At 65.2% G+C, this 22,820-nt stretch overlaps 1 protein-coding gene across 5 annotated transcripts; it reads right to left on the bottom strand.

Moving 5' to 3' along the window:
• Positions 1-81: 81 nt before the first annotated feature.
• NUMA1 (nuclear mitotic apparatus protein 1) lies at positions 82-22,717 on the bottom strand. 5 transcript variants are annotated; one of them, XM_054807531.1, is made up of 26 exons: positions 22,572-22,717; positions 19,588-19,660; positions 18,958-19,046; positions 17,000-17,079; positions 16,188-16,270; positions 16,027-16,107; positions 15,630-15,714; positions 14,788-14,908; positions 14,002-14,159; positions 13,189-13,306; positions 10,393-10,510; positions 9,932-10,072; positions 9,479-9,601; positions 5,778-9,014; positions 5,499-5,540; positions 4,378-4,446; positions 4,126-4,236; positions 3,791-4,009; positions 3,535-3,692; positions 3,114-3,402; positions 2,389-2,665; positions 2,151-2,287; positions 1,780-1,995; positions 1,324-1,434; positions 1,058-1,225; positions 82-873 (listed from the first exon to the last, which is right to left on the bottom strand). In XM_054807531.1, the coding sequence occupies exons 2-26, from the start codon at positions 19,627-19,629 to the stop codon at positions 838-840; spliced, it is 6,309 nt and encodes a 2,102-aa protein (XP_054663506.1). In that variant the 5' UTR covers positions 19,630-19,660; positions 22,572-22,717; the 3' UTR covers positions 82-837. The 5 variants fall into 5 exon arrangements, with proteins under 5 accessions (XP_054663506.1, XP_054663516.1, XP_054663489.1 ...); XM_054807541.1 differs by having other exon boundaries at positions 88-873; positions 1,058-1,246; positions 2,389-2,671; positions 3,159-3,402; positions 22,572-22,716; XM_054807514.1 differs by having other exon boundaries at positions 537-873; positions 1,058-1,246.
• Between the last annotated feature and the right edge of the window lie 103 nt (positions 22,718-22,820).

Here is a 22,820-nt window from a genome sequence, read left to right as displayed (position 1 = left end):
AGGTGAGGGCACGGCCGCAGCGTGTCCCAGCCAAGGCAGCGTGTCATGTCCCCGTGGGCACAGAAACAGCTCGTAGGAGGAGCAGGAGAAAAATACAATTTATTTACAAGTAGAAACACTTTAAAAATGCCACTGTCCCCCCCCCCCTCCCCGGGGAGCAGCAGGAAGGGAGTGGCAGGCAGTGGGGAGCTGCGGTTGCGCCTTGGGGCTGTGACTGCTGGTGAGGGGTGTCACCGCCCGGCCTGGCTGTCCGCAGCCCCAGGGGCTCCCGAACACGGGGTGCAGGCTGGGGGCCCTGGGGACGCTCCATCCCCCCCCCCCCCCGTCCCAGCCCTGGGGCTGCAGGATCCCCCGGGGGGGCTCAGCCCCTGGCCCCAGCCCGGCATAACCATGCAGCAAGGGCCGGCGCTGCACACAAACGCCGAGGCCAACCCCTGCTGCCTGCACCCACGGGTGTTTCCAGCCACAGGCAGCCCCCTCGGGCCCCCCCCCCCCCGCACATGCCCCCCCCCCTGCACATACCCCCCCCCCCGCCCTGCGCTGGGCTCCAGGTGGGTGCAGAAGAGGAGTGACGCTGGGTGCAACAGGAAGGGTGCTGGGGCTGCCGGAGCCGCCCCCCACAGCCCAGGGGCCTTGGCGTGAGGGTGGGATGTGCAGGGCAATGGCACAGGGGAGGGTGGCCCCATCTACCCCCCCCCCCAGCGCTGCGGGGCCCTGGGGACGTACCCTCAGCACCGGCGGGCAGGGGGAGGCGAGGGGGCACAGGGCAGAGCTGGCAGCGGGGGGGGCAGGGGACGCTCCCCCCCCCGGGCAGGGTGCAGCACGGCCGGGGAAACCTCAGAATTTCGTGTCCTTGAGCGATCGGCGACTGGCCTGGAAGGGACAGGGGAGACGTCGGTGACAGTGAACAACCCCCGGCCACGGCCCTGGAGGTGGCCGTGCCCCCGCTGGGACCCGCAGCACTGCAGAGACCGGTCGCCCCATGGCCCCCAGGACAGGGGTTGGGGGCACTGGGGCGAGCACGCGCTTTCCGTCACCACACTGCCGTGGTGCCTACCTTGCCCTTGGGGGACTTGGCGGTGGCGATGCGGGGCGAGCGGCGGGCGCTGCCATGGGGGGAGTTCTTGGGGGTGGTTTTCCGGCCGGCCGCCCGGCGCAGCAGGCTGTTCCCCAGCTTCTTTGGGGTGTTGAGGATGCTGAACGCCATCGACTGGCGCCTCTCGGCCTGCGGAGGAGGACGTGGGAGCTTGGGGCAGGATGGGGGGGTCCCGACCCCTCTTTTTTGCTCCGGAGCTCGCCGCTCCAGGCCCTGCCGCTGCTCACCTGCTTGCTGGGAGCCTGTTGCTCGCTCCTCCGGCTGACCTGGGAGCTGCGCCGCTCGCTGCGCTCCCGGGGGGTCTGGGGACGTGGGAAGCAGCTGGTCGGCTTCTTGGACTGGAAGAGAGGGGGAGGAGCTGGGACTGTCATCTGGGGAACACGAGCCCTGGGGCCACCGTCCCCGGGAGCGGGCAGGAGGGAACCGAGGGGCTGCAGGGACGGGGGGTGAGAGCAGCCGAGCCTGGGGGGCCACAGGGGACGGCAGAAGGCTCAGACTTTCGCCACTCGAGCTGCTTCCTGCCAGCTCTGCCCCAGGAGGAGCCATTCCCAGGGCCCCAGCAGCCCCCTCAACATCTGGAGAACATCTGCAGCTGTCTGCCAGCCCTCCCGTCCCCTTGTCCCCAGCCTGGCTCCTGGGGAAGCTGGGGACCAGCCGCAGCGCTTGCGGCAGGCTCGGCTCACCTCGGGGGTGTCGGGGCCCTGGTGGGACTCGTCCGAGAGGCGCTTCCTTTGCTGCCGGGTGGTGATGCCGCCGGCCCAGGCCATGCCCAGGGTGCTGCGCCGGGTGGCCGTGCCGGCAGCGATCTGCGAGGGCTGCATGCTGGCACGCCGCAGCGTCTCCTTCGGGTCACCCGTCTTCATCTCCTCATCCGTGATGGTCCCCAAGGAGTTGGAGGGCTGGGGAGACGGCACAGAGGCGTTGCCGAGGGGCGGCCGCCGGCTCCGCGCGCCCCCAGGGCTGCCCGCCAGCCTCCCCTCCGTCCCCCACACCCCCTCCCATGGCAGCCGAAGCCCGGTGCTGGGAAGGGGCAGCCCGCTCGTGCCCCCCATACCCTGGTCTCCAGGGGGTAGCAGGTCTTCAGGTGGGGCGGGCAGGCTCGATTGCGCTGCTGCAGCTCCGCAATGCGGTTCCAGTCGTCCAGCTGCTCCGGCTCGTCCTGGCACGTGCCCAGGTAGATGCTGCTCCGGCCTAAACCCAAAGCAGGGGGAGCTGAGTGGGGGTCCCAAGCAAGAAGTGGCCCCCCAAGCCAGGGCAGAGCCCCCCCAGCCATCCGCCCTGCCCGCACGCACCGAGGCTGGAGCTGCTGCCGCTGCCCTGCCAACGTCTCAGGGAGCTGCGAGTGACCGGGCGGTAGCCAGGGAGGCCCAGCAGCGCCGAATTGCTGGGGGTCTCCTGCGGGGAGGAAGTTTCCAGCTTGACGAGGGACTCCTGGGAGGGGAAGCTGGCGAGGGAGCGGGTGGAGGCGGCCGAGCGCAGCCGGCCCTTGCCGGGGTCGGCGTTTGGAGGCTGAGCCGCCGGGATGCTGCAGAAGGAGACGTTGGCACTGTCCGGTTCCTCAGTCTTGGCCTGTTTCTGGGAGGGGGAAATTCAGAGATCACAGAATCACAGATGGGTTTTGGGTGGGCAGGGACCTCCCAGCCCACCCAGTGCCACCCCCCTGCCATGGGCAGGGACACCCTCCACTAGCCCAGCTTGCCCAAAGCCCCATCCAACCTGGCCTTCAACACTGCCAGGGAGCCAGGGGCAGCCACAGCTTCTCGGGGCAACCTGTGCCAGGGCCTCAGCACCCTCACAGGGAAGGATTTCTGCCTCACATCCCATCTCCATCTCCCCTCCTGCAGCTTCAGGCCATTCCCCTTGGCCTGTCACTCCCTGCCCTTGTCACCAGCCCCTCTCCAGCTTTCCTGGAGCCCCTGCAGGGACTGGAAGGGGCTCTAAGGTCTCCCCGCAGCCTTCTCTTCTCCAGGCTGAACAAGCCCAACTCTTGTCCTGTATTTCTTTGGTATCTCCTCACATTGACTTTGCTGCCCCACGCCCGGGGGCTCCCCCCGCCGCTCACTTTCGTCATGGTGATGTTGATGGTGGTGCGGCGCCGGGCCGAGCGGGTCTTGCACCCGGAGTCGAGCGAGAGGTCTCCCAGGGAGCCGGCGCTGCTCTCCAGCTGGGACCGCGTGCGGCTGGGGATGGGGGTGAAGTAGAGGCTCTCCAGGGACTCCACCTTGCGGGGCAGCCGCCGGGACGCCAGTGACTCCTCGCTGCCTGGCGGCACCGCCGAGGCCTCTGACTGCGAGCGGCCAGCCTTCCTGCAGAGACAGGGCACGAGGGCAGTGGTGATGGGCTTACCAGGCCGTCAGGGAACAGAGAGCACCGGGGACAGCGGGTTTTTGCAATGCTGGTGGCAGAACGGGCTCCGCCGAACAGCGGTGTGCCGGTACCTGGTGGAGTTGAGCGGCTGCGCTTCGTCGAGACTGAGGTCGAGGCTGTCGGCGCTGAGATCAGCGATGTTCTGGCGGAAAGTCTCCTGGCCCTTCAGCGTGTCCGTCACCGCCTGGAACTTGCCAAGCTCCTGTAGCTGCCGATTGGCAAACTCCACCTGGATGGGAAGCAGGGAGCGATGGATCCTCCGAGCGAGCTGGCAACAGAGGTGGGGAGGAGGAGGAGGAGGGCAAAGCCCTGTCACACCGTGCCCACCTGAGCCTCCAGGCTGTGGACCTGGCTGGTGAGGTTCCTGCAGCTCAGCTCCGACTCCTTGGCCTGCAGGATGCTCTGCTGCAGCTCCTTGGCCAACCTCTCTGACTCAGTCCGGAGCTCCACGTTCTCCTTCTGCAGCTGCTCCATGGCCTTCAGCTTCTCTGCCAGGTCTTGGTTCTGCTGCTTCTTTGCATCATAGTAAGTTTTTGCCTTCTCCATCTAGGATGTCGAGGAGAAAAAAAAAAAAAAAAAACCAAAACATCAAGCTTCCCCGCAGGGCGCTAGCCAGGCGGGATGGGGACGGCAGGGGACGGGGACGGCAGGGGACAGCATACCTGGGCTTTGTAGTGCTCGGCCGCCTGCTCCTTCTGGGTGAGCTGCGCCTGCAGCTCTGCCACCTTCTCCTGCTGTCGGGTGGCCTCTGCCTGCAGCTCCCCTTCCAGCACCTGTGGGCAGGGAAGGGACCAGGTCAGCGGCGCCCTGCACCCCCAGCTCACATGGCCGAGCCCCCCACATCCCTTCAGGGGGCCACCGACAGCTCTGGGACTGGGTCCAGCTCAGGTTCCAGGTTTTTGGCCCCTGTTTACCTTAACCTTCTGCTGCTGGGTTCGGGTGGCCTTCTCGTGCTGGGCCAGCTTTTTATTCAGCTCCTCTACCTGGAAAAGCACAGCTCGGTTAGACCAGCTCCGGGCGCAAGATCCTGTCTGCGACCCTCCCGTGGGGGTGCACGTCCCTCCCCTCCAGCCAGCTCCAGGGCAGGACCAGGAGGAGGTTTCCTGCCCCGGGGGGCTGCTCAGCAGTGCCCACCACCGAGGAAGCTCCGGGCACAGCCGGCACTTTGGTTAGCTGGGCGGGTGGCTCGTAAATTGTTCGGTAGCGAGCGTGCTCACCGCCCAGGCGCCTGCGAGCTGCGGGCCCACGGGTCGGCCGTTGCTCTCAGCTAGGGGGGACGGCTGCCAGACCCCGGCTGCTGTGAGCTCCTGCCCGACCCAGCCGGGCTCTCCCTGCTTCAGGGGATGCTTGGGGAGCCCCCAGCCCCCTGGTCGCAGCCACGGGGCCTCTGCGGGGTCCCTGGGCAGCACAGGTTGGGACTAGAAGGGACAACAAAGCTCGGCAGGAAAATGGGGCTTCTCTCTCCAGCGCTGTTTCCCAAGAGCTAACCCATCTGAGATGGGTGCTGCTGTAAAGCATCCCACCTCTGGCCACATCTGGACTGAGCTTTTGGCAGCACAGCCCCCTCCTCCCGGCACCAGCCGTTCCTGCCAGCTGGGCGAGGAGCTGAACCTCAGTTAAACAGGGTGGGAAAAAGGGACGGACAGAAGGAGTGGGGTATCCCAGCTCCCCCCAGATCCCCACTCTCTAAGGACCAGGTACCACAGGAGCAGCGGTCCCGTGTCGAGGAGCCCTGGATGCTCTCGACAGCCGGTCACTACCGGCACGCTGCCTGCAGCCGTGCCCACGCTCGTGAGAGTGAGAAGCTGTGCCGAGCCACAGGCACCGCCATGAGCGGGCAGGCGGCAGGTTTGGGTCCCAGCTCCTACTCCCCGGGGGCGAAGGTGAGAGCCCAGAGACCTGGAGCCAAGCGCCCCACGGCTGGGTCCGCACCGCAAACAGTTCATGAGAGGAGAGGGTGGCTCCGGTGGGAAGCGGCAGCAGCTGGGGCCGTGCACCGTCACCGTTTAAGCAGCCGGCACTTCACATGGATTACCTGCTTAGCTTGTTCTTTCCGAAATACCTCTAGCTGCTCCACCTGCAAGCACAAAAGGCAGAAGTGAATACGTAGCCGGCGCAGACCGGGCTGCCTTTCCCAGGAGCGCCCATCCCCTTCAAGCCCGAGCATCGCTCAGGGAGCGTGTCCCAGACCCCCAGCTCCCAGGTTGAGCAGGACGAAGATCCAGGGGTGCACAGGAGACCGAAAGCGCCCCTTTTCCCAGGGGGTTCCCTCCGCCCGCAGCCCACCCGGCAGGGAGGTCGCAGGAGCCCCTACCTGAGCCGTCAGCCTCTGCCTCTCCTCCAGCAGCTTCCTCCTCTCCTCCAGCGCCGCCGCCTTGCTGCTCTCGTACTCGTTACTCATCGCCTCCAGCTTCCGCGCCGCCTCCTCGACCTCCTGCCGGCTGCCAGCCACCAGCTCCTCCGACGCCGACCGCAGCCGCTCCAGCTCCCGCGCGTGCCGCTCCCTGGCCTGGCCCAGCTCCGTCTCGAGCCGCTGCTGCCCGCGGCTCCGGCTCTCGCCGAGCCCCCGGTTCTCCTCGGCCAGCCGAGCGTTGGCCTGCTGCAGCCCCGCCAGCCGCGCCGCCTGCTCCGCCGCCTCCGCCTGCAGCCGCTGGACAGCCCGGTCCTGCTCCGCCGACCGCTCCCGCAGGGAGGGCACCTCGGCTGCCTCCAGCTTGGCCCGCGCCAGCTCCGTTCGCAGAGCGGCCAGGGCTTTCGCGCTCTGCTCCAGGTCCTGGCGATGCTGGCTCTCCAGGGAGGCGCGCTCAGCCTGCAGCTGCTGGCAAAGGTGTTTCAGCGCCGGCAGCTCCCCGGCGAGCGCCTGGGCGCTGCCGAGCTCCTGCTGCAGGGTGGCGAGGAGCTGCTCCTTCTGGAGGCACTTGTCCTGGCAGACCTTCACCTCCTGGCGCAGCTCGTCCTCCCGCTCGCTCTGGCAATGGCGGTCCCTCTTCAGGGCCTCGATGGCCAACCGCTGCTTCTCCATCTCCTCCTGGCACCGCTGCACCTCCACCTTCATGAGCGAGCACCTCTCGGCCGCCCGGGAGGCGGCGGTGGCCATCTCCGTCTGCAGCACCCGCAGCCTCTCCTCCAGCTTCTTGCTCTTCTCCGACTCAGCGACGATCAGGCGCTTCAGCTCCTTGCTCTCCCCCTCCTTCTCCGTCACCTGCCGATGGAGGATGGAGACCTCGTGCTCCAGGCTGCCGATCAGGCTGTTCTTCCTTTCCATTTCCTGGACGCACTGGGACACTTGCTCCTTCCAGCTCTCTTCTGACCTGCCCTTCTCCTGCGCCGCGGAGCGGAGGGACGCCAGCTCCTTCTCAGCGGCGGCGATGGCGGTTTTGCTCTGCATCAGCTCCCTGCCCTTCTCCTGCAGCTCCTTCCGCAGGGCCTCCACGGTGCCGTTGTGCAGAGCCTGCGCCGACCTCGAGGCCTCCAACAGCTTCTGCAGCTCTGACGCCTTCTCCTTCTGCTGGGCCGCTTCCCTCCTCGAGGCCTCAAGCTCCGCTTGCTCCGCTCTCGCCGCCTCGGTCGCCGCTCGCTCGAGGGCGGCCATAGCCTCCTGCTGCTCCCTGCACTGCTGCTCCAGCTCCTCCACTTGCAAACGAAGCGCCTGGGTCTCCTTCAGCTTCTCCTGGTAAAGGTCTCGACTCGAGCTGGATTCCTGCTCCCTGTGACGGCTCTTCTCCTCCGAGCTTTTGAGGAACATCTCCTTCGAGCAGGTAGCCTTGCCGCTGTCCCCCTCTGCGTCCCTGCTCCGGGCGGCCTCCGAGGAGCCCTGCAGCTCGTTGTCCACCTTGGGCACCCGCTCCTTGGCCGCCTCCGCTGAGGCGAGCTCTCCTTTCAGCTTGCTGACCGTCTTCTGCAGGTCCCTCAGCTCCTCACCCTGCGAGACGTTTTTCCGACGGAGCTCCTCCAGCTCCCCCTCCTTCTCCTCCACCAGCCCCCGGGACCGGGCCAGCTCCTCCCGGTGCACCGACCGCTCCACCCTCTGCTCGTTGAGGGAGTTCTGCAGCTGCGCCTCCAGCTCTGCCTTGCGGGCTCGCTCGGCGGCGCAGTCCGCTTTGGCCCGTTCCGTCTCCTGCCGCAGGCGTTCGGCTTCCTCCTCCCAGTGCACCAGGTCCCGCCGGTGCTCCCGCAGCGTCTCCTCCAACCTGGAGCCCAGCAGGGTCACCTCCCCGGACAGCTTCTCCACCTCCACCTCCACCTCCAGCTCCCGCTGCCTGCCGACAGCGGCTGCCCTGGAGAGCTCGGCCTCCGTGCTCCGCAGCCGCTCCACGGCGGCTTCCAGCTCCTTGGATTTGAGCTTCTCCTGGGAGAGCTGCTGGGAGACCCCCTCCAGCGCCTCGGCAGCTCTCCGTGCATCCGCCTCCAGCCCGGCCGCGCGCTGGGCCGCAGCTTGCTCCGCGACGGCCATCTGTTCCCGCAGGGAAGAGACCTCGGCCTTCAGCTTCTGCTCCTCGCCCTCCTTCTCCTTCGCCCACGCCCGGGCGCCAGACAGGTCGGCCTGGAGAGCGGCCAGCCTCTCCTGGTGCTCAGCGGCCAGGCGCCCTATCCGGGCCTCCAGCGCGGCCGCCTTCTCCTGCTCGGCCTGCAGCTGCTGGCAGGCCCGGCCATGCTCCCGGCTCAGCACCCGCATCTCCTCCTCCAGCCGCCCGTGCTCTCCGTCCTCCCCTCGGGCAGCGAGGGAGGCTCCCATCGCCTTCTCCCGGCTCTCCTCCAGCGTCCGGCACTTGGCCGGCTCCTCGCCCCGCTCCTGCAGACCTGGCTCCCGGCCCTGCACCAGCTGCTGCCTCTCCGCCTCCAGCTCAGCAATCCTGGCCAGGCTGCCCTCCAGGCTCTCAGCCGCCCGCCTCTTCTCATCCTCCAGGATGCCCTCGGTGTTCCGCAGAGATTCCTCCAGGAAGAGCAGCCTCTCCTGCAGACGGGTGTTCTCCCGGGCCAGCCTCTCCCTCTCGGCCAGCCTCTGCTGGCTCTCCTTCAGCCTGCCCTCCAGCTCCCGCAGCTGGGCTTTCAGCCCCTCTGCCACTCCCTGCTGCCGCTGGGCACCGAGCTCCAGGATCCTGGCTTCCAGCTCGCTGACCTTGCGGCTCAGCTCGGCCTTCTCCTCCGCTGAGGCGGCCTGGCTGGCGTCCTGGGCCTGCGCCATGGCCTGCAGCTGGCTGCTCAGGGACGCGTTGGCCTCCCGCAGGTGCTGGAGCTGCTGCAGGGCAGAGTCCCTCTCCCGGAGGGTCTTCTCGTGTTGGGCATCGAGGGCAGCCAGCCGCCCGGCCTCAGCCTCCCGTGCCCGCAGGTCCTGCTCCAGCCTCTCCCTGGCCCGGTGGCTCTCGGAGAGGGAGCTCTGGAGGTTGGCGACGAGGCCGCCCAGCTGCTGCTTCTCCTCCTCAAAGCGGCCGCGTTCGGACTGCAGGGCTGACTCCCGCAGCTGCTTCTCCTCCTCCAGCCGCAGGACGGTGGCCTGGAGCTCGGCCCCTTTAGCGGTGAGGCTGGACACCTCCTGCTTCAGCTCTTCCAGCTGCAGAGAGAAGAGGAGGGAGGGAACAAAACACACACTCCAAGAGTTACTCGAGCTGCATCCAACGCTCTCACTGGGGACCCATGCGCTGTGTCCCAGCGGGAGCTGCCCGGCCCCTGCCTCCCCTCCCAGCACCCCCAGCGCACCCCACGTTCCCCTCAGCCTCGTGCCACTCCGCTCTCTGGGACCAAACACCTTTTCTCACCGTGCAGGAGCTGCTCCCTCCACAACCAACCCGTGGTACGGAGCCTGGGGGAGCCAGCAGCTACCCGGGAGCGGTATTCCCAAATTCGGCACTACAGGGGCTCCCACAGAGCACTCAGCCCCACGACCCGCATCCAACAGCGGAGAGCGGCCAGCTCTGCCCCACACAGCTTTGCCACGCATCCCCCCAGCACCCACAGCTCTCCCCAGCTGGAGGAGTTTTCCATCCGAGCGTTGCCAGGAGCCAGACCCGGCCGTACCTTCAGGATGTCCCCCATGACCTCTCCCTTCTCCTGAGCACTGCAGTCCCCCAGCTTGGCCAGCTGATCCTCCAGCAGAGAGATCTTCCCCTGGAGAATCTCAATCTTCTCTTCCGAGCATTTCTGCGGATAGGAACATGGGACTGAGCACAGGACAAGTGAACTGAGCCAGGAGACGTGCGGTCACCCAGCGTTAGTCCACGCCAAGCTCTCGGGCAGCTTTGTCTCGGCAGGCTCCAGACCTCTCCTCGCTGCGAGGGCAGCAGCCTGTCCCGCCATGGAGAACCCTTCCCAGGAGCAGGGAGAGGCTCCCCGCCGGAGCCAGCTCTTGCACAGCCTCTCCGTGTGCCGGCACAGACGGGCAGGAGGCTCCTGCCCGCTCCACCCTGCCCACAGCGCATGAGCCAGCCCGGGCTGTGGGTGCAGCAGAGCGGGACCCCGGCCCCCCTTTACCTTCTCCTGCAGGGCAGCACGCAGCTCGCTCTCCAGCTGCCCCTGCTTTTCCTGCGACTGCGCCAGGGCCGCGTTGTGCTCCTCTGAGAGCTCGTTCAGGGCTTCCTGCAGCTGGACCAAGTGGCTGGCGATCTCCCGCAACTGCAAAGGGAAAACCACCCGTCCCAGAGGAGGGTCAGAGCGCGCCCACGCTGCCCAGGGCTCGGCTCAGCTCCGCTCCCCGCTCCCGAGCACCACAGCATCCACGGACATCCCAGGCCCCGGGTGCTCACGCCCTGGGCGGTTCCCCTTTGGATCGGGATCTGGAGCCCAAAGCAGGTTCGGTCACTGGGTCAAGGCCGCACGATACCCGTGGCAGAGCCGTAAGCAGCCCAGCGTCCGGCACCACCATCAAATCCTCCCCCTGGGTCCCACATGAAGGACTGGGCTGTGGGGATGCAGAGAGGACACGTGGCCCATACCTTGAAGGAAAGATCCCCGTTCTCCTCGGAGAGCTGATTGATTTTTCGGTCCATCTGACCTTTCTCAGTCTTCAGGTCCTGGCACTGCTTGAGGGCCTCGTGCAAGCGCACCATCAGGCTGCGGGAGAGGAGGTCGTTAAAGCGGGGCGTGCAAGCCCAAGGCAGGTGAAGATGTCACTGGGGACCGATGCTGCTGAGGAAACTGAGGTACCAAGCTACCTCTGTGCCGTGGTGAGAAACTATCGTAAATGCAGCTCTAAACTGGGTCCCAATACGTCGCAAAGTGGAGCAAATAAGTGACATTTGTGCTTTGCACGAGTCCAACCTCTCTGATGTGAGGGCAGAGGGAGCTGCAGGACTCCAGCCACCCCTCTGCAAAGTGAAATAAGTGAGGAAAGGACAAAAAAAGGCAGGGCACCTGCCAGCGGAGGCTGGGCCTCCTGCCCAAGTAAACACCTCGCCGTGAAGGGACAGGGCGAAGATGGGGACGCAGCGTGGCAGGCGACAGAATTCAAGTGCGCGACACAGCCCAGTTTGGATCCAATCAAACTGGATCGAACTGGAGGGCTGGCAGCTGGGGAAGGGGCCGGGGTCAGGAGCTCCGGTATCACCCTGAAAGCTTTCTGCGACACAGAGCCTGTCCCAGTGCGGGGAATGCAGCGCAGACTGACCTGCAGCACCACCTTTTCCCCCCACAGGGACAGTCGTGCTGGGATTCGAGGAAGGATCGGGCGTTCAGAACACACTGCAGGGGTGGGGACCGGCTCCCTGCCTGCTGCAGTAAAAACGGGCTACGGGCTGCAATCACCCTGACCACGAGGAGCAGCATGCCGGCTGGCACAACCGTGTCCTGGGCTGCGTGTCCAGCAGCGTGACCAGCAGGTCGAGGGAGGGGATTCTGCCCCTCTGCTCCCCTCTGGTGAGACCCCCCTGCAGTGCTGCGTCCAGCTCGGGGGTCCCCAGCACAAGAAGGACACGGAGCTGTTGGAGCGAGTCCAGAGGAGGCCACGGAGATGATGCGAGGGCTGGAGCACCTCTGCTCTGGAGACCTCAGGCTGAGAGAGTTGGGGTGGTTCAGCCTGGAGAAGAGAAGGCTGCGGGGAGACCTTAGAGCCCCTTCCAGTCCCTGCAGGGGCTCCAGGAAAGCTGGAGAGGGGCTGGTGCCAAGGGCAGGGAGTGACAGGCCAAGGGGAATGGCCTGAAGCTGCAGGAGGGGAGATGGAGATGGGATGTGAGGCAGAAATCCTTCCCTGTGAGGGTGCTGAGGCCCTGGCACAGGTTGCCCCGAGAAGCTGTGGCTGCCCCTGGCTCCCTGGCAGTATTCAAGGGGGGTGGAACTGGATGGGCTGTGAGGTCCTTCCAACCCAAACCCTTCCCTGATTCTATGACCGCTGAAGCCATCTCCTCCAGAGGCTGCAGCTGCAGAGGAGGCAGAAGAGGACAAGAGGAAGTTTTGCCCTCGCCTGTTTTGTGCATTGCTGGGGAAGAGACAGACAACACAGAGTCTGGGGAGGTGGGAGTGACAAGGTGTGTTGGGTTCTGTGTGGCAAGGTTTTGGTAGCAGGGGGGGGCTACAGGGGTGGCTTCTGTGAGAAGCTGCTAGAAGCTCCCCCTGTGTCTGACAGAGCCAATGCCAGCCGGCTCCAAGATGGATCCGCCCCTGGCCAAGGCCAAGCCAATCAGCGCCTCTGTGATAACATATTTAAGAAGGAAAACAAAGGAGTTAAAGGAAACTTTTGCAGCCGGAGAGAGGAGTGAGAAGATGTAAGAAACTCTGCAGACACCAAGGTCAGTGCAGATGGAGGGGGAGGAGGAGCTCCAGGTGCCGGAGCAGAGATCGCCCTGCAGCCCGTGGTGAAGGCCATGGTGAAGCAGGCTGTCCCCCTGCAGCCCATGGAGGAAGGATGAGGGGGTGTAGAGATTCCCCCTGCAGCCCATGGAGGAAGGATGAGGGGGTGTAGAGATTCCACCTGCAGCCCGTGGAGGAAGGATGAGGGGGTGTAGAGATTCCACCTGCAGCCCGTGGAGGACCCCATGCTGGAGCAGGTGGAGGCACCTGAAGGAGGCTGCGGCCTGTGGGAAGCCCACGCTGGAGCAAGTTCCAGGCCGGACCAGTGGACCCGTGAAGAGGGGAGCCCACGCCAGGGCAGGTTTGCTGGCAGGACTTGTGACCCCGTGGGGGACCCACGCTGGAGCAGTTTGCTCCTGAAGGTCTGCACCCCGTGGGAGAGACCCCACGCTGGAGCAGTCTGCTCCTGAAGGTCTGCACCCTGTGGGAGAGACCCACTCTGGAGCAGTTCGTGAAGGACTGTAGCCCGTGGGAGAGACTCCATGTTGGAGCAGGGGAATGTTGAGAGGAGTCCTCCCCCTGAGGACAAAGAAGCGGCAGAGACACCGTGTGCTGAACTGACCACAACCCCCATTCCCTGCCCCCTTGTGCCGCTGAGGGGGGGAAGGTTGAAGCCGGGAGTGAAGTTGAGCCCGAGAAGATGGGAGGGGTGGGGGGAGGTGTTTTAAGACTTGATTGTATTTTCTCACTGCTCTACTCTGTTTTGCCTAGTAATAAATTAGATGAATCTCCTCTCTACATTCAGCCTGTTTTGCTCGTGACGGTAATTAGTGAGTGATCTCCCCCTGTCCTTATCTCGACCCAAGCCTTTCGTTATACTTCTCCTCTCCCATCCCGCTGGGGGAGGGCTGAGTGAGCGGCCGCGTGGCACCCAGCTACCGGCTGGGCCTAAACCACGACACAAGGACCGGCCTAGGAGGAAGGAGGGGACATCCCAGGAGGATTACCTCTCGTTCTTCTCCCTGAGCTCCTCCATTTCCTTGGGCTCCAGCTGGTCTGCAGCTTGCTTCTCGTTGAGCAGAGCCAAGCGGTCGATCCGCTGCTGCATCATGGTGATCTGAGCCTCTGGGGAGGGCAGTGAGAAAGGGCCCGTTACCGTCTTTTTATGTCACCCAGACCCCCCAAACAGCACAGTGGAGGATGTCTGTCCTTCTCCCAAGCTGGTGAGCAGCCACCATGCAGAAACCCTTTGCAGCAGGACACGGAAGAGCCGGGCAGCCAGCACCGCTGCCAGGCACAGGCGCCGCTTCAGTTGGGCTTTTGTTGCCCAGGATATGTAATGGAATGGGAGAGGGAAGAAGGAACCTGCAGGCTCTGTGTGCACCTGGGGAAATCCCCAGGGCGGAGAGCATTTCAGATGCGGATGGCGAGACTCCTTCGCCTGCCAGCGTGCTCCAAATCATCTGGCAGGGGGACAAACGGCCACCTCCGAGAGATGCCGAGGGTTGTTACGACAGCGTTGGAGCGGTCTGGGCTCCCATCAGCAAGGCTTTCTGCGTCACGCTTCGTTCCAGATTCACAGGCAAGGGTCCCCGTGGCCTGCCACGGAGCAAGGCACAGCAAACCCCAAGCTGCCCCCTCCTCTCTGGAAAGCAGAAAGGCCTCAAAGCCACGAGCTGCGTTCCTCACTTGGGGCCTGGCAGGATGGACCACGCGTGGTGGAGTCAAAACCACAACGGAAAGTCACAGAATCCCGGTGAAGTCTCGGCCCCAGAGAGCCCCCCCCCCCCGTGCCCCACGACGTCCCACTGGCGACTAACCCTTCTCCGTGATGAGTTTGCGATTCTCTGCCAGCTCCACCTCCAGCTCGTCCCGGTTCTCTCTCTCAACAGCCAGCTGCTTCTTCAGCCGTCGCAGCTGGAACTGGGGGGTCTGCATGACGTCCCCCATGGGTGAGGACGGAGGGCCGGGGAGCATGCTGCGGAGAGGCACGCCGCCTAACTCGGTTATCCAGAGCCAACGGCAGGGCACGGTCCCTCCCCGTGCAGCCAGACCCGCTCCGGTTCCCCCATCACGGGGGGGGTTCAGAGCGGTAACTGATGCCGCGTCACCCGAGCAGACAGGCTGCTCTCCTCATCCTGACCACGCTAACACCAGCCTCCAACCGCCTGGCACGCGGGTACAAAAGCACCGCCGGGCCGGGGGCAAAGCGTCCAGCTCCCTCTACGCCAGAGCCCCACCGCAGAGCACTCAGCTTGCTAGAGAGAAACTGTGTCAGCACTTGGTGCCTGACGCCCAGCAGCGACGTGAGCCTGGTCCCCCCGAACCCACCCCAAGACAGGGGAGGACTGCAAGCTGCTCTGGGAAGTGTCTGCGCTCGTTAGGCTGAAACGAGCTGGGCTAAAAAGAGCTAATTACAGCCCGACCTCACCCCACATCCCCGTGTCAGGCCTGAGGAGTTTGCGACAGGACAGCAGCCCGGCAGAAAGGGGGTCTCCGTCAAGCCAGCGAACAGCCCAGTGACATCTCCAGGTCCCAGAAGCCGCCCTGTCGGTCCCCCCGTCCCCACATCCCCCCCCGGCAGCCCAGGGGCTGGGGACACGTACTTGTTGGCGCCGGAGGAGGAGGCAATCTTCTGCAGCTCCAGGAAACGCACCTCTCGCTTCTGCGGGAGGGAGAGCAGCAGGGAGTGCTCCTCGGAGCTGCTGCTGGACGAGGACAGCGGCGCTGGAAATCACAAACAAGAAGCAGGCTGCAATCTTCACGTTAATACCAGAAGGGAGGGTCAGGTTAGCAGCTGCAATCCCCGATGCGCAGGAACCGCAAATTCCAGAGGGGACGGATCAGCCCGGCCGAGAAAACCATCAACCTGCCTTACATCCCCATCCTGCCCCGGTCCTGCCCCGGCACTGCCGGCATCCCACCCGCCTCGCTGCTCCGGGGAAAGCGCATTTCAGCAGCGTGTGCCACAAAGGCCGGGGTGCTGCCGAGCGGGGAGAGCCCAGCAGGCAGGAGGCAGCTCTACTCTTAGAGTTTACACGGGATCGTGTCGTAGTGCTCAGTCCTGGGGTGGGGGGATCTGCACGGTGTTAGTGCTGATGGTTCACAGCAGCACAAACGGGGGAAAACTGAATGTTTTTATGCTCTAGAAAAGGGTCGGGTTAGGTGCCGCTGGCACGGGAGCTGTACAGGATGATGCCAGCACTGCTCAGCTCTCCCGGCATCCCACACTGCTGCTCTCCACAAGGTTAGGGACTGTGTCTGTCCCGCTCCGAGCCGGCACTTGGACATTACATCAGCAGACGCGTTAACCCTTCAGCCTTACCAGGGTGCTGCATCGGTGCTGGCTAGGAGAAAAGCGTGCCCGACGCCTGCTCTGCCTGCTCGAGGTTTGCCCTGTTACTCGGGGCTGGTGCCACGGCACAGGCAGCCAGGGCCCGGCGCTCACCTTTCCTCTGCAGAAACGTCTCCAGATTCTCATTCAGGCTCTCCTCGTTGTCCAGCACAAATTTGAGGATCGATGCCAGCTCAACCTGTGTCAGAGGAGCCACGGGGTCAGCAGCTCTGCCGGTTCGCAGGTAGAACGTGGCGCTGGCCAGGCAGCGACCACAGCGGGCTCAGGCAGGCATCCACCCCGGCCATTCCTGGCGAGGGGCAGCTCCCTGCCTGCACTGGCAGGAGCCCACACTCGCCGTCATAAGCCTTCAATTGCCAGAGCACCGCAGCACCCGCCCCGCGCCATCTTTCAAGGGGAAACACGAGGGCAGGTCTCAGAGCACCCCCAAAAAGGCACCTCCGCTTCCCCCCGTGCCCCCGGCCTGGAGCAGGGACCCAGAAGGGATTACCTGGGTCTTGTAGTCAAACTCATTCCAGTCCCCAGGGTTCTTGCAGCTCATGGAGGTGTGATACAGAAGCAGCACGGCCACCTGAAACGAGGCAGGTGAGCGTCACCAACCCCACGTTGGTCACCGGTGCCGGCCAGGAATGCAGCGCGCCCTGCGGTTACCTTGGCCAACGCCAGCTCCTCTCCCTCCAGCAGCTTCTGTGCCGAGAACAGGTTCTCCGCAGCTGATTTGTGCTTGCAGTGCTCTGCAATATGAAGCAGGATTCCCAGTCACGTGGGAGCCACCAGGTATGCTGCCTGCTGGCCCATGGCACATGTCTGTCCTCTGGGGTGACGGGCTGGGGGGCACCGTGGTGCACCCCCAAAGAGAAGGGGCACAGGCAGGGAGGCAGAGGGTGGGCTGGGGTCCAGAGCTGAGTCCCTGGTGCTCAGCGTCTGCTGGGCTTTTTGTTTTCACCCCCCCAGCAACGTAACCCCTGGTCCCAGCTTTCCCCCCCCCCAGCATTTCTCTGCGCCTTGTGCTCCTCCGCCACCAGCGCAAACCGAGTCCCATCTATGGGAGCGGGACACGAGGTGGGATATGGCATCTCCGAGCAAAAGTGCCAGATATTTCTCATTTCCCCTCCCAGGATTCCTGCTCGGGTAAAGGTTTCCCAGTGGGATTTGAGCAGCTTGAGGCCAGGAATGCCACCCCAAAACTGCGTCACCGGCGCAGCCACAGCACCCTGCCCTTCACCCCTGGACCTCCTTTGCACCAAGCCCGGGCTCTGGCAGGGATTTCCATCGGGAAAGTTCCCTTCCCACACGCTGCCGCAGGGCCGGGGCCGCTCTGCCTGCGCCTCGTGAAGCTGCCGATGCGGTGGGGGGTCGCTCAGGGGAGGGGGGGGCCTGCTGACACAAGAGCAGACCCCCACAGGGGTGGGGGGCACCGAGCAGGGGCAGCCGTTTCCCCCAGTGCCGGTGGAGGTTCTTACTCTGCAGGAAGCCGCGGATGAAGGAGATCCTCTCCGGCAGCGGCTGCTCCAGCACAGACTCCCCCTCCTCGCTCCTGTGGCTAGAAGAGTGCACGGGTTGCGTTAATGCTTTGCCGGGGGATTAAACGAACGGTGCTTTTTTGGCAGCAGAGCTTGCTGAACGAGGGGCTGGCTCTGGGGGCAACCCTGCGCCGGTCTGCCCTACATCCCCGTGCCAGGGCGGGCGGCGAAGCAAAAGCCAACCACGCCGTGCCCGGGAGCAGGCACAGATGCTCCCTGCAGCCCCGACAAACATGGCTGCGTTTGGTGAGCAGCCGGAGCCGGGCAGCCAGCCACCCCCCCCAGTGAGTGTGCCAGAGCGCTGCCGGCCTCCACCGCTTCCTCCTCTGCCTGCCAGCCCTGGCATCCGGCGCGGCAGAGGGAGCTGGCGGCGTCCCCGCCAGCCGGGGAGGCACGGTGGGGGCCAGGGGTCGCACCTGGAGCTGGGCATTTTTCTTGCTATTGCAAAACGTTGGTGGGAAACAGCGTTCTGGAGACACACGGACCCAGCTCCCCTCCAGGTCGCTGCCCGGGAGCCCACGCTGGATTTGGGGGGGGCGGGGGGGGTGCTGAAGCTGCCTCTTGCAGCTCTTATTTGAGACCACGCTCTTCCTCAACAGCCACCAGTTCAAACAGAGACTGTGCACCCAAAACCCAAGCCAGCCGTGCTTGACCGGCACTGCCTTGGTACCTCCAGTTACTCCCAGGGTGCTGAAAGCAGAGACCCTGCCTGGGGAATGGGCCAGCACAAGGATTTCCTCATCCCCACGGATTTCCCAGCCCATCCCCTGGTGCTTGCCGGGAGCTCCAGCACTCAGCCGGCTGCCGCTGTCCGCCCCGCTGCCACCCCGCTTATCACGCTACGGTCAGGCCTGTCTAGCGAGCACACACCACTGGTGATCCCGGCTAATCTGAGCTGGAGCACAGGCCCAGGAGATTAACCAGGTCTGACTAAATATATCCCCGGCGCAGGCGGCTCCTTCCTCCCCACCCACCCACCGCAGGCAGATCCCTGCTCCGAGCGGGCTCTCGTTACACCGCGCGGGAGGTAATTATAGCAGACAGGCTCCCACAGAGCCTCCCGCCGAAAGGGTTTGAAAGCAACGCTACGCTCGGTGCCGAGCGGCAGCCTCACGCCCTCCCAATTTGCCTCGCCAATTCGTTAAGGACGCACAGCCGGAGCGGAGCGTGCTCGGTCCTAGCTCCAATGCCCATTACGGCTTGCAGGTTTTAATCACCCTTGCTCACAGGCAACGAATGCGGCTCCTGGCATGGAAGCATTCCTCCCAGCCCTGCCCAGCAACCTCGGGTCTCGGGACAGAGCAAACAGGCTCCGTCCTGCCCGTATCGTACTCGGAAGCAGCCTGCCATCCCCAGAGAACGGGAGCGCTCCGTGGGGCAGGAGCTGTCAGTCTTTAAGCTGCTTTACAGACCCAAGGCTCCCTTGGGATCCCGAGGTTGTGCCTTGGGAAAAGTGGCCAGGCTGTTTCCTCACCTGGGCAGCATTCACGGAAACAAAACATCTCCTGTGCGGCTCCGGGAGCCCCCACGCCGCTGGCATTAGTGCCCGGCTCTTTGCTTCAACGCTAGGAGCAAGCCCAGACGTCGGTGCCAGGTGTGACAGCAGGCCTCAAAAACCAGAAACTCTGCCCAAAATCCTACCTGGGTGGCTCCACGGGGCCTGACAGCTCTGCCCGGTGCTCTGCAGGCAGACCCCAGCCAGGCAACAGGCAGCCCCTGCCTGCAGGGCTGTGGGGTGGGCAGGGGAGCAGACCCCCTCCCAGCTAGAGCAGCCCGATGGCAAGCGCCGCTTACGCAGGTGCTGCGCTTTGCCAGAGCCTTGCACCGAGGAGCCGGAGATCCAGTCCCGGCTCTGCCAGAGGAGGAACATCCCGGGAGCCCCGGCAGCCCGTACTCACATCTTGTTGATGATCCTGATGAAGACGCCACAGTCCTGGAGCTGGGATAGATCATCGAGGGGATCGACACAAACTTTTGTGCTGTTCACCTAGAAAGGGGGTGAGATGGTGAGAAGGCAGAAGCCAACACTGTGCCATGCCATGCCACCCGCCACCTCCCAGTCCTGGCAGGGGACAGCGAGACCCGCCTGGGTGCGAGAGCAGAGCCAGCCCTCCCGACCACCATCCCCACGGCTCCACAGCCAGGCAGGCTGGCCCAGGGCTCGTTTATCACGCCGCAATGCTTTGCAAGGCAGATCCAGCAGCCCCTTTACGGTCCTGCTGCTGCTTCCCAAGCTGCTGCCTGCTCCAGGCTCAGCTCCGGCTCCCGGGCAGTTTCCACAGCCGGACCAAGCTGTTCCGGCATTTCTGGTTACCCAACAGGAAGGGTGAGCAAGGCTTCTCCTGCAAACACCCACCTGCCCGGGAACAGCCGGGACTGGGCTGCTGCGGGACCTGTCCCAGCCACAATCCCTCCCTTGACCGGCCCCGTGTCCCCAAGGAGCCGGCGTTGCCAGCGGCAGCCAGGACCCACCCGGGCAGCACAACCCCCTATGGAGCAAGCTACGGCAGAGGAGAGGGAGGCTTTACCCAAGCGAGGAGAGCCGCAGCTCTCGCGCCGTGAAGAGGCATCTTTGCGAGGCTGCCAGGTCACTGCCCGGACCTAGGAACATCAACAAAGGGAGAAAAAAAAAAAAAAGGCAATTAAGGCCAAACATAGTAATTACATTAATTTACGGCTTGCACACAGCGCCAGGCATTCGTTTCCGTCAAGGCAGGATCTACCCTCCGTGCCTGGCAGGCTGGGGGTTGGATGGAGGTGAGCAGCCGACAACCTCCTGATACGCAGCCGGCACCGAGTGGCACAGCCGAGCAGCAGCCGGGTCCCCTCCCGCAGCCCCCCAGGGTCTATCCCCGGAGGTCGGGATCCCGACGAGCAAGGCTCCAGGGAAAAGCGCTGCTCAGGCTCCTCGTGCCTCCTTCTCTCCTTCGCCCCCAAACTTCTCTCAAATTTCTTTAAAGAGAAATTTAAAGGCCTGGCACGCCGGGAGCCCACTCACCCCCCGTGCCCAGGCAGATGCCCCTCGCCATCAGTTTCAGCCCCGGCCCCCCGGGGAGGAGGGCAGCGTCCCATCAGGCCTGTCTTTCAGGTCACACCGTGGCAGCACAAAACAACCGGTCGTGGCTCAGGCCAGCCGTCACCAGCGGCTGCCGTCATCCCGAGGGATCCTGCCCAGCTGCCTCGCCATGGGCCACCTCCACGGCTGTGCCTGACCTGGGCATCCAGCAGGCTCCTGGCACCGGGGCTGGCAGCTCACCGGCACCTGCTGCCCACCCAGGGATAGCGTTGCCCCTACTGCCGGTCATGGCCAAGCACCGGCATTGCTGCCGGCACTGCCAGCATCCCGGGAAACTTTGCCTCCCTCTAGAAAACACGAACAGCAACTTTAGAGCGAGACAGTGTGGTTCAAAGCACAAAACCCAGCATGCATAGGAGTGCCATGCCAAGAGCCGCCACGGTCCAGCGGGATGGGCGAGAGCAGGAAGAAAATCCCGAGAGGCAGCCGTCCCCGTGGGACGAAGCAGCCACAGATTGTGGCATGGCCTTGGGGAGCAGGGGGGACCGGTGGCAAACAAGCACCCAAACCGGGCAGCACAACCGGCTCCGGCCACGGAGCTGTGGGGAGCATGGGCTGCCAGGCCTTGGCAGGGGGAGGGATCTCCCGTGGAGCTCACAGGGAAGGAAACTTAAAAAAAAAAAAAAAAAAAAAAAGAAAGAAAAAGGAGGGAGCCCAGGCAGCCGGGGGTCTGGAGCTGGCTGTGGCCGGGAAGGGGCTGAGCCCCCAGGGGCACTGCCTGCCGCAGCTCTGCCTTCCTCCCAGCCACGCAGCCACCAGCCCCAACACCTCCCCACCGCCCCCAGCTGCTGGGACCCTGGGGGCAGGCAGCCTGCCCGCTCTGCCCCTGCCCGGGACACGGCCACGGAGGCTGGAAGGAGCCTGCAAAGGTCACCCAGCCCCAAACGAGCCCAGCGAGGCAGCAGCCAAGCTATCGGAGCGCTGCCAGCTCCCCTTCCCACTGCTGCCGGCACCAAGGAGAACCACCTGCCGGGGTGGGGGGAGCCCCTGGGCATCGCCGTGCAGGGTGGGAGCTGGGACGAGCCGTCCCGCTGCCCCCGGGATGCGGGATCGCCGCCAGGTCCCCTCCGCAGCGACCTTTGCCTCTGCGCCGGCTGTCCCCAGTGCCATCTCGGCAACCCTCCCGGCGAGGGAGCTGCTGGGAGCAGACCTGGGCAGAGGTGGGGGCGGACCGGGGCCCCTGCCAAAAAAATCACCCAGATGGGGAGGGTGCTCCTCAGCTCTCGCCCCGTATTGCACCCTGACACCCCCCCGCCGCAATGGGCCAGGAGCCCGGCTGGGATCCGCAGCCGTTCCCAGGAGCGCCCAGCACACCACGACCACCGGGCTTTTGGGGGACACAGAGCACCCCCAGCTCCACGAGCTGGGCTGGGAAGCACAGGAGCCTCGGTGGGACGGGTGCTTCCTCCACTTTGGCTACAAACCAGCTCCTCTGCCCCGCGGCACACAGCCTCCCGGCACCCACCACCCCTCCAGCCCTGCAACCGGGGTGCAGCGTGCCCGGGCCAGGACCTCTCCCCAAAGATCCACCTGAAGCCTCCAGGCAAAACACACTGAACGCAGACTCCCGCCGCGGAGGGCCACATCCTGCCGAGCACGGCCCGCCTGGGCTGGGTTTTACCAGAGCCGGTCTGCAGAAATGCCGGTGCCCGGCGAGAGGCTCGGCTCGTCGCCAGCAATGTCAGCCGAGCGCCGGAGACAACAACATGACCCTCTGTGGGGACACGTCGCTCCTGCTACGCCTGGATCCGGAAAGCGGTTGGGAAGCCCGGCACGTCGGCACAAAGCGCGGCGGCGGCCGTGGGGGCTTTCCAGCCGCGTCCCCGGGGACGGGAGCTGCAGACGGTCGGCGGAGAAGGGTCCTGTGGGAGCGGGGACGAGCCAAGGCAGCGGCCACGGCGGCATTGTCCTTTGCCGCTTTCCCCCAGCGCCCGCTCCGGTCAAAACACGGCGTTACGCAAGCCCGCGCCTCCGGAGCGTTCGACGTGCCAACCTGCCCGAGGGACATGCCCGCAGCCCCCCGGCTGTGCCAGGGCGGGGGGGGGGTGGTCCCTGCTGCAGGCAGCACCCAGCAGCTGGCCCAGGAGGGTGGGCGACCCACGGCAGCCCCCCACACAGCGACGGGAGGAGGCGGTGGAGGGGGGGACGACACGACAACAACACGGCCGCCACCCCAGCGCCCAAGCTCCCGGATGTTGGCGAACGCAACTCGGCCGCCCGCGTCCCGACGCGAGTCGGGGGTTCGCACCTCGGGGGCTCGCAGGACACGGGGGTGGGAGCCGCACGCCGCGGCGAGGCGTGGGGGCTGGCAGACACGGCGAGCTTCGCCTCCCCCGCCCGCCTCCCTCCCTCCCTCCCTCCCTCCTCCTCCTCCTCCTCCCCGGCCCTGTTGAAAACAAACAAGGAAGAGGGATAAAGTCTTTGTTCGGGCCTTACCGGGGGCGCACGGGGTTTAATCCGCCATGAGCGCTGGCAGCCGGGGAGGGCCGGGGAGCCAGCGGCCACGCACAAAAGAAAAGTTGTTGGGCTTCTCCTCTGGCGGGGCTGGCAGGCGGCGGCTCGTTCCCCTTCCTGGCCCCGGGCCACCGCACGTCACCGCGCCGGGGCCGCGCTCGTTAAAGGCGCACGGCACAGAAAGCTGCCGCCACCGCCGAAGCGGCCACGGGGGAAGGAGCAACGTCCGAT

Source organism: Grus americana, chromosome 1 (genome assembly GCF_028858705.1).
Source record: "Grus americana isolate bGruAme1 chromosome 1, bGruAme1.mat, whole genome shotgun sequence".
NCBI lineage: Eukaryota > Metazoa > Chordata > Aves > Gruiformes > Gruidae > Grus > Grus americana.
Note: the sequence above shows the minus strand (reverse complement) of the source record. Positions and strands in the feature narration are given on the sequence as shown.

What these genes read in the sequence shown, in the direction of transcription:
- NUMA1 (XM_054807514.1), bottom strand. Translation starts at nt 19,629, where the DNA reads ATGCCTCTTCACGGCGCGAGAGCTGCGGCTCTCCTCGCTTGG. An exon ending in CTCAGGGAGAAGAACGAGAG is followed by an intron (nt 10,511 to 13,188) that starts GTAATCCTCCTG and finishes CCTCTCCCGCAG; the next exon opens with CCTGATGGTGCGCTTGCACG. An exon ending in GGCAGAGGCTGACGGCTCAG is followed by an intron (nt 5,541 to 5,777) that starts GTAGGGGCTCCT and finishes TTGTGCTTGCAG; the next exon opens with GTGGAGCAGCTAGAGGTATT.